The 9,660-nt window shown below is 35.3% G+C and overlaps 1 protein-coding gene across 1 annotated transcript; it reads right to left on the minus strand.

Annotated features, from left to right (window-relative positions):
- Positions 1 to 264: 264 nt before the first annotated feature.
- On the minus strand, positions 265 to 6,831 carry LOC100806592 (pentatricopeptide repeat-containing protein At4g21300). Its single transcript, XM_006587056.3, has 3 exons — positions 3,841 to 6,831; positions 3,566 to 3,659; positions 265 to 3,466 (listed from the first exon to the last, which is right to left on the minus strand). Exon 1 carries the CDS (start codon positions 6,460 to 6,462, stop codon positions 3,916 to 3,918), a length of 2,547 nt encoding a protein of 848 aa, XP_006587119.1. The 5' UTR covers positions 6,463 to 6,831; the 3' UTR covers positions 265 to 3,466; positions 3,566 to 3,659; positions 3,841 to 3,915.
- Between the last annotated feature and the right edge of the window lie 2,829 nt (positions 6,832 to 9,660).

Raw genomic sequence — 9,660 nt, forward strand, 5'->3', positions numbered from 1 at the left:
AGGATTAAAATAAAACTTTTAAAACTTAAAGTACCAAAATGAAACTTTCTAAAACATAAAGAATCAAAATAAAAATTTTAAAAACATAAAAGAACCAAAATAAAACTTTTAGAACTTAATATATAAAAGTGAAACAACATTAAACCATAATGAACCAAAAGTGATATTTAGCCTAAAAAACAATAATGTTCATTTTCCCCTTATTTTTTCAGGTCTACTTAATCAACATATGAAAGTATGCTCTTTATAGTGAACCTTTTCGTATAGCTCCTTCAATACATTTTGGATATGGATCATAGCATCCAAATGGTCCTTACATTGAGAGTTTAAAAGCTAACTAACTTCACTGACTGCGAGAGATGTCTCAATGAGTGACAACAAGGTAATTTATTTTTCTGACCAATCTTCTGTATTTTCCTGGGTTTGACAGAGGCTGTCCCTGTTCTGGTTGAAATTTGATATTAGGATTCATAGGAGTGCTAGTATGCTTTGCATTCAACAAACCTGTCTTCAAGGATCCATGTGCATCAGTGTTTCAACAATTTGTTCTTTCTGTCAGTATCATGGAAAATGCCATTAACTTACAAGCATCGAATTAATAGATATACAGCAAGGAGAATTCAAAGTTGAGGCCACCAACATTAAAAAAAAAAAAAAAAAGATAGTTTGACGCCACATTTTTATAGCACCTCTACCACACCTTCATGCTTTTAAGTAACTCCAGTCATTTTTAAAAATTTTCTTCTTATATAGAAATAGAACTCCTGCTATTCTATTTTGACAACAATAACATTAAGAAGCTGATGGAAACCATTGAAGTTACTAATATAGAGTATCATTAGTCATAACCTGTGATCTAAATAAAAACTGGACCAGAAAGGTTACCGCGTTAGTTACCTTTTTCCAAAAATTTTCACTTTCCTATTTGTTGGCCTACAATCCCTTTCAGACCCTTTGTTTGCTTGATTGTGTCATTCAACCTGTGATAATAGTAATTACTTGGAATGGACTAATCCACCTAAGCCTCCAATAATAGCCAGATTAATAGGTTAATGTATTTGACCACTGAACCATGAACCTACGGGTTGGCATGGATTGGATTTTTTTATCCAAATCCATATCCAAATCATATCCGTTTAAATGGTTTGGATTTTAAATCCAAACCATTTAAATAGATATGGATTTTTGAAAGCAGTTTGGATATTATTAAAACCGGATTTTTTATGTTAATAAACACTAGAATATTGGTTCTTTGCAAATCAATTTTAAACCGAATTTTTTATGTTAATAAAACACTAGAATGTGTTTCACTAGAATGTTAAGATCGACCAGTTTAATAAAGTTCATGGTGTATACTTTATAGCTATATAATCTGATCTCCAATACAAGAAAAGAAATAAACCCTTGAAAAGAAAAATTGATACTTAACAGCAGGGACTCTTAAAGCAGGGCAATTGAGACAGAGTTACGTTATAGTGCAGGCACGACGGAACTACTACATAGTTGTAACACGCCTGTCATATATAAATCTAACCATGATACGGTTCCTTCCCACCTAATAACTATAGGGAATGCATCCAGACTATAAGAATGTTGTAATCAAATTCTTACTAGTCAAGAGAATGGTACAAACACTCAGTATATCAATTAAGAAATACCCCTAAAGAAACAATGACCTTAAGCACACAGCAAAAATAACTATACTAACAGTCCAAACACGAGACTGATTTCTACGACCTCGAGTGCAAGGTGGTAACACATTAGCAGTGTTGGAGACAGCAGTTGGAGGGGTCGAACGCTCAGCCATCTCTGAAGCTAAAAGGTCATCATGATCAGCCATTTTAATTTTTGACAGTGTGTTTGCATAAAATTTAGGATGTAAGAATTAGTATATAGTTGCATAATAATGCACAAATGCAATCATTATTTACAAGGGGATGCAGATGGAACCAATGCATATTTAGACATTCAGCACAAACCAAATCAGGCAGTACTGAAAACTAAGTAGTTGAGCTTATAAATACGTGAAAGCGTGGAAAAGCTACTACTTAGAAACAGTAAAAGGGTTCAAAAGCTATATCCTTGGATAGCAAATTGCCCAAGCTTTGCCATTTGATGAATATAACATTGGCTCAGGTCCTCTGCTGCAAAAATCTGAGTACCAAAGCAAATATGTTCAAAATTTTAGAAGATGTGTGTGTGTGTGGTATGCTGGCAAACATACAAAGGATCCTCCATTTTTAAGACTGAAGATATCAAGAAATTACTGTTACAAAAACCAATAAAAGGAGTAAAATAATCAATCACTCTTAATCAGCTTAAGCCCCTCCTCCGTGTAAATTCCAATTAAACTGCAAGTAAAATTATTAAGTCAAAAATAGGACCCTTAGCACATTGAATGATGGAGTAAAAATCTACTCTTGTGTTCGAGTGATTTTCCTGTTTTAGTTCCCTTGTTTCTATTCTATTCTATGCTTGAGTTCGCCTCCCTCACTTCTCACTGCTGCTAATTACTAATCAATCCAGCACTTTGAAAACTGAGAAATTCCATTCATGTCTCAAATGAGGTTTGTCGTAGTTTTACACCAGCTCAAGCCCCTCCTCCGTGTAAATTCCAATTAAACTGTAAGTAAAATTATTAAGTCTAGAATAGGACCCTTAGCACATTGAATGATGGAGTAAAAGTCTACTCTTGTGTTCGAGTGATTTTCCTATTTTAGTTCCCTTGTTTCTATTCTATTTTATGCTTGAGTTCGCCTCCCTCACCCCTCACTGCTGCTAATTACTAATCAATCCAGCACTTCGAAAACTGAGAAATTCCATTCATGTCTCAAATGAGGTTTGTCGTAGTTTTACACCAGCCTTGACAACAAGATAGGATTTGAAATGAGTCTGCCAGGCAGCACCTAAGAATAATTATATCTACTAAATGACTAGTTACTACTTCTGAACTAATAAATACCTGCCCCAAAACACAAGATCCACATAGCAAAAGATTTGATAGCTCAAGGTATTAAGAAACACTATACCAAAACTACATATGAGTTGAGTCATATTCCTTTGTAATTATGTTTAAATTAAATATCTTAAGTTGTTAACAAGTAAGAAGAACCAATTGTTTCATCAGTCAGCATTAAGCACTATAAATGCAGGGCATATAAATTTGTATGCAAGTTAATTCAAATTTAAATCTATCCTAATACTATATTCTTTTTTAATGTAATTCAAATTTAAATAATGGTGAATCATTCTTCTTCAGAAGTTTCATTATTTCCACCAACAGTTTAGTATCATTGTGGTTCTTAGCATACAACTGCAGCAAATTGACAGTAACTTACCAATTGGAAAACAGGGACAGAATCAAAGAACTTAGAACATTAACATGTAAACAGTACCAGTAAATGGTGTGCAGATGCAATATTTGGGCTCAGTCCATAGACATTATGCTTCCACAAAACCTTCTTTCCTGCATACACATTTTATCCACATAGCCTCAATATCTCATATCTTTTTAAGTTTCACAAATGAAAAGACACAAGTGGAGACACCAGTAAAGTGCACAAACCAAAATCAAGAGCTCCTGTATTAACACATGCCCGAGCAACTTCTTGACAGAGATTGCAATTAAAATTGTCATGAATTCAAAGATTTGACAACCTCTGCGTACAAAATAGGTTAAAAATCGTCACCATAAACAGCAGCTTCTCAAGTAAATACCAAATTTAAATGATATTATTGAAACTATAACCTTGAATTATATATAAGTGCTAAAAAATTCATATGATAAAGAACAATCCCAACTTAAAGAATACCCATAAGTTTTTATAGAAGTTATCTCACAATGATAGGAGTTGCATCAAGAAGTATTTGATATGACTGTTGCTGAGAATAAGAAAGAAATCAATTGTTCTTCACTCAATTCTTGCCCATGATTTGTGGGTGAAGTGGAAGATAAGGTTGAGGAACATAACCCTGCTTTCTTAACTCAAGAAGGAGACTCTTCAGAATCAAATAGATCTCAACAGATTCTGGGTGGTTTCCGTCAGCAGCAGAAAACATATGGGTTCCACCATTAACATCAATCCAGCTGTATCCAGGTATCTTCTGGACTCCTTTTTCCTTCATTAAACTTCTTACCTTAAGAACACTCGCCCATTCGCCAGCATCAGCATGTACATTTGAAAGCAATACATAGTATCCAGAATTTTTTGGGTCCAATTCAAGAAGATGTCTTGAAGCTAGTTTAGCCAACTCAACATTGCCATGGAGCCGACAAGCTCCCAGCAATGTCCCCCAAACACCTGCATCTGGAGTAAATGGCATGCTCTTTATGGTATCAAATGCTTCATGCACACGACCAGCACGACCATACAAATCTACCATGCATGCATAGTGCTCCATCCTAGCACCGATCCCGTATTCTCTAGTCATGCAATGAAAGTAGTGTATGCCTTCATCAACTAAGCCCGCATGGCCACAAGCTGATATTATAACAAGAAATGTAACATGATCAGGGTGAATCCCTGCTCTTAACATCTCATGGTATAGGTCAAGGCATTCTCTAGGGCAACCATGGTTTCCATAGGCAGCAATGATGCTGTTCCATGAAACTTCATTCTTCCCATCCATCAGATTAAACACACACCAAGCCAAAGCTAGATTTCCACATTTAGAATACATATCTATCAGTGTACTTGCAACAAAAGTGTCAGAACTAAATGCATTTCTAATCACATAGCCATGCATCTCTTTACCATAATATAGTGCTGGTAAATTTGCGGCAGCAGAGAGAGCAGATGATAGGCTCACAGAATCAAACTTGGCTCCACTCATTCCCATTTGACGAAAAAGATCAATGGCAATTTCTGGTTTTCCATTCTGTGAGAAGCTTGAAATCATTGAGTTCCAACAAACACTATCTCTATCAGACATTCTTCTGAAAAATTCATAAGCAAGATCCAGTCTTCCACATTTTGCATACATATCTGTGATGGCAGATCCCACATTAACTATATTCTCCAATCGTTTCTTTAGAATATGACAATGCAACTCCTTCCCTGGTTTCAGAGCAGCCACAGCAGCACAAGCTGGCAAAACACTAGCCATGGTTAGGGAATTAGTCACCATTCCCTCTTGAATTAACCACCTAAAAGTGTTTATAGCATCGATATTCAGTCCATGAAGTACATAACCCGAGATCATAGCTGTGCAAACTGCAACATCAACCAAAATATTCTGCTGGAAAATCTTGCGTGCCATCTCCACATCTCCACCCTTGAAGTATACGTCAATAAGAGCACTCTTCAAATAGACATCAAAAGGCACCCTATGTCGCACTATGTAACTATGAACTTCCTTACAATGTCTGAGACTCCCAGATTCGAGGATAGAAGGAAGGAAACTTGCAAAAGTGACCGAATCTGGTTTGACACCAGCAGAGATCATAGCATTAAATAAAGGTGCAGCCTCATCTGTAAATCCATTTTGTACATATCCAGCAATCAACCCATTCCAAGTCACCGTATCAGTTTGTGGCATTGTATTAAATAACTTCCGGGCATATAAAAGGTTCCCACATTTTGAATACATGGCAACTAGTGTGTTTGCTACCTGTGGATCAAACTCGAACCCACTACCAATAACAAGACCGTGAAGCTGAGTACCAGCACAAAAATTCCCTCTCGTAGCACATATAGACAAAATACAAGTATACGTCACCGAATTAACCATACTATAAGAGGTCCTCATTTCACAAAAAGTCCCTATCGCATTGTCAAAATCTCCGCTTTTCACATAACCACGGAGCATGACATTCCACAAAATGGTGTCTCTCAGAGGCAATTCATCAAACACCCGCCTGGCGTCACGAATATAGCCATTATCAGCATACAACTTGATCAAAGCACTACCAGCAAACAAGTCCACGTGAAACCCCAAGGACCGAGCCGTATCATGAACCACCATACACAATGGCACATTATTCAAACCACCGCAGGCTTTAATCACATAAGGGAACGTGTATTTGTCAGGTGAAACATTACTACCCAACATCTTGAAGTAAAACAACAAGGCAAAATCAAACCACCCCAACATGTAAAGCCCTCTTATCATCCAATTCCAAGGAAGAGCATAGCGCAATTCGAGCTCGAAAAACAAGTTCCCAGCATCCCTAAACCTACCACAAAGAACATACAGCCCCAAAACCCTTGAACTCGGAGCACAAACATCACCCATGCCGCCAACAATGACCTGAGTGTGAACCTGCCTAGCTTGCTGAACCATGGAAGCATCCGAACAAGCCCGGAACAAAGATTCCAACTGGGTTGTGAGAGAATCTAGGGTCTCTGGTTTTGCCATAACATTATTATTGTTGCAGATGCTTGTTGTTGCTGTGTGCATTAGTTTTGACCTTGAAAATGAAAGTCTAAATATAGAGCATAGATTTGTAGTTCTGTTATACATTTTAGAAAGTGAAAGAGGCGTAAACCATAATCAAGTTTCGGACAGCGAAGTAGAGTTGATTCGCTGTTGAAGCAAATATTTTCATAATCAAGTTTTTCGCAATTGGGGTTTGAAGGCATCACAAACCAAACCACCGTTACGTTGAAGACACCATTTTTTGTCGTCCTAGAAATCCCGCTTGAAAAACACTTTTGAAACGCTCTATTCTATTCAGTCAACACTCACACCGCAAGGTGGAGTTCGGAGGAGGATGAAGATGTAAACAGGATATGTTTTAGGTTATGTTTGTTTTGTGGAAAGAGATGAATTGGGATGAAAGAGTAAGAGAGGAAAAAAAATGAAAAGAGACTAACTGAAGATGAGATGAGAGTCCACAGTTAGTTTGTCAGAGATAAAAAAACAATCACATTGAAATAATTGAATTAAAATAATTAAATCATATAATAAAAGAAAAATAAATAAAGTTGTGTATTATTTTTTTTATTTCTTATTAATTTAATCTTTCTTAAAAAAATTACTTGAGATTTTTTATAGGAAAAAACATATAATTAAAACATAATTAATTATGCCAACCCATTAATTTTTTATTAACCGTGAAGAATTAACCATTAAGGTATATGAATAATCATGTGTTGGTAGATAATTAATTAACAAATAAATAAATAAATAAAAGGATGAAGTGGCTAGTGAGTTCACTGCCAAGCACCAAGATTATAAAACTAATAAATGGAGGAGTGCAAGATGAGAATATATGAAGGAAAAAAATTCTGATATCTCCTCTCTCTTACATGTTCAATTTTATTCTAATTTATCTCATTTTGAAGTGAAAGTTTTGTTTAGTAACATTCAATTTTTTTTAAAATTTTTCATAAATTTTAGTCTCTTACCAAACACACTCACATCTTAAATCCAACATACACTTAGGAATGATGAATTCCACAGATACTTAGGGTCAGCTAGTTAATTTTCTTTCTTTCTTTTCCTTTTCTAATGTACCAAAAAAAAAAAGAGAGAGAATAAGAGGGAATAACGGGTTAGTGATGTGGGTTCCACAACTTGTGTTTTTCTCTCTCCTACTCAAGATCTCTACTCGAGAATAAGTTAATGGGAATTTTTTAATTGCAAAAAAATAATTAATAAATTTGGTAAGAGTTAAGTAATTTTGAGTGAAAAATTACCTAAAATTGATTAATTGGATGAGAAATGGAAAGAATTGGTTAAGCTCTGTAATTTTAATTAAGATTTAAAATTTGATTAAAGATAAAAATTATTTTAAATTAATTTAAATTAGCTTAAAATCAATTTGATATATTTTTGAATTGAAATGAGTATTTTTTAGAAGAAGGAACTTATGTCATTTCATTCAAAACAAACTCAAAAATAAAAATGGAATATGATGGAAGATATGAGAGCTAGCATGCAGAGTTGATGAATGAGCGACAAAATTATTTTGTCTCTTTATAAAACTCACAATTGAGCTTAGAAATAACTAAGTATTTGGTTACATTTTTTAAACAAAACATCAAGATCCAAATGAGTTACAAAACATGAAGATTTGAGATTGATTGCAAAGCTCTTGTGGATGAATTCCCAACATGGAAATTGAAATGAGTTAAAGAATAAAAAGATAGATGATAAGATAATATATAAAAAAGATACTTTAAATAATAATGATGAAAACATATTAAATTAAATGTTAACATGGATTGTTGTACAAAGTTTAGTCATTCACATCATAATGATTGTAATCCACATCACAGAATCCATAATATTTGTAATTGTGAAAATCTTAAGGCAGCTGCAATTTAAAACCTTAGTGGCATGACAAAGTAAAACAAATGGTTTTGTTATGTATTAACTTCAAGGTGAATGGAACGCTAGAGGCATGAGCCAACACCCCAAACATAAACAAACCTTGTGTTTCATGTTTGAATAACATATAAAGTCTTATATATAGAGAAAGGAAAGAAACCAGGATTTTGCGTGAGCCATCCATAGGTGGCAAAGCAGGCCAACCTGGCAACCCGTCTAGGCAGCAAAAAAATTAATTGACCCACACCTCATTAACATTGGAAAAGTAAGTTTAAATTTGGGCTGATGCTAGGTGCATCCAACATTATTATCGGTGCACCCAACATTTAATGTTAAAAGACAAAATTATCCTTGTCTATTTTTTTAAAATAATTGTGCACCCAGCGCTTCCATTTCCTACGCTTTTGATATTCTTCTTCTTCTTTAGCCCCTGCGCCACTGCTCTTCTTGCTTCGCTGTCGTGGTCGTTGCACTGCCGTGTCTGTCCGTGCATTGAGGAGTTGCTTTGAGGAGTTGCATTGAGGACGTGCACCCAGAACCTACGCCACCGTTGACCGTAGAGGTAAGCGTTCTTCTCCCATTGGTGTCGTTTCATTTTCTGCTTCCTTTTTCGCTGGTGTACTGTGTTTAGTTTAGTTGATCCGCTAGGGCTTTAGGTGATCCGCTAGGGCTTTAGGTAATCCGCAATAGATGTAGGTTATAGGATGTAGATGATCCGCAGAGAAAATAGATGATCCGCATTAGATGTAGGTTATATGTTTTAGATGATCCGCAATGGAATTTGGCTTGCGGATCAACTTGATCCGTAAGAAACGTATGAATAAACTTGCTTTGTACGCTTCTTATGGATCAAGTTGATTTGTAAGATGTGTAACGGATCAACTTGATCCGTATGACCCAATTTTAATTTAAAAAATTGTGCTACATTTGACAATTGGCATTGTTTGGTTTGTATTGTATTGTTTGAACATGAACATGTTGATATTGGTTTGAAATTTGTTTAGTTTGTATTAGTTTTGACTTCAATGGAAAACCTCAATAAATCAATTTAGGGCAACGAATGTTTTGATGGTTTATCCCAAAGTTGCAGTCTACCTGAACCTCTTTTAATAGTTTGTATTAGTTTTAAGATACCCAAGTGCTCGAAGGCTCCTTGTTATGCCAAGGTATGAGATAGGGTCATTGTACATAGTCTTACCCTTGCATTTATCTCCTAATGTTGTCAAAAAGGAGTTTACTGATATGAACTAACAGAATTCTCCTTCCCAATTATGGCCTTAACCCCATTCTTCTTTCTCTCACAGACTTTAGTTAACTTCCATAGGCCCATCAGCATCCTTCATTCTTTAGGTGTGTATTAATGTAAAAAAAATGCTTCCATTTCGT

This window comes from Glycine max, chromosome 9 (genome assembly GCF_000004515.6).
Source record: "Glycine max cultivar Williams 82 chromosome 9, Glycine_max_v4.0, whole genome shotgun sequence".
Classification (NCBI taxonomy): Eukaryota; Viridiplantae; Streptophyta; class Magnoliopsida; order Fabales; family Fabaceae; genus Glycine; species Glycine max.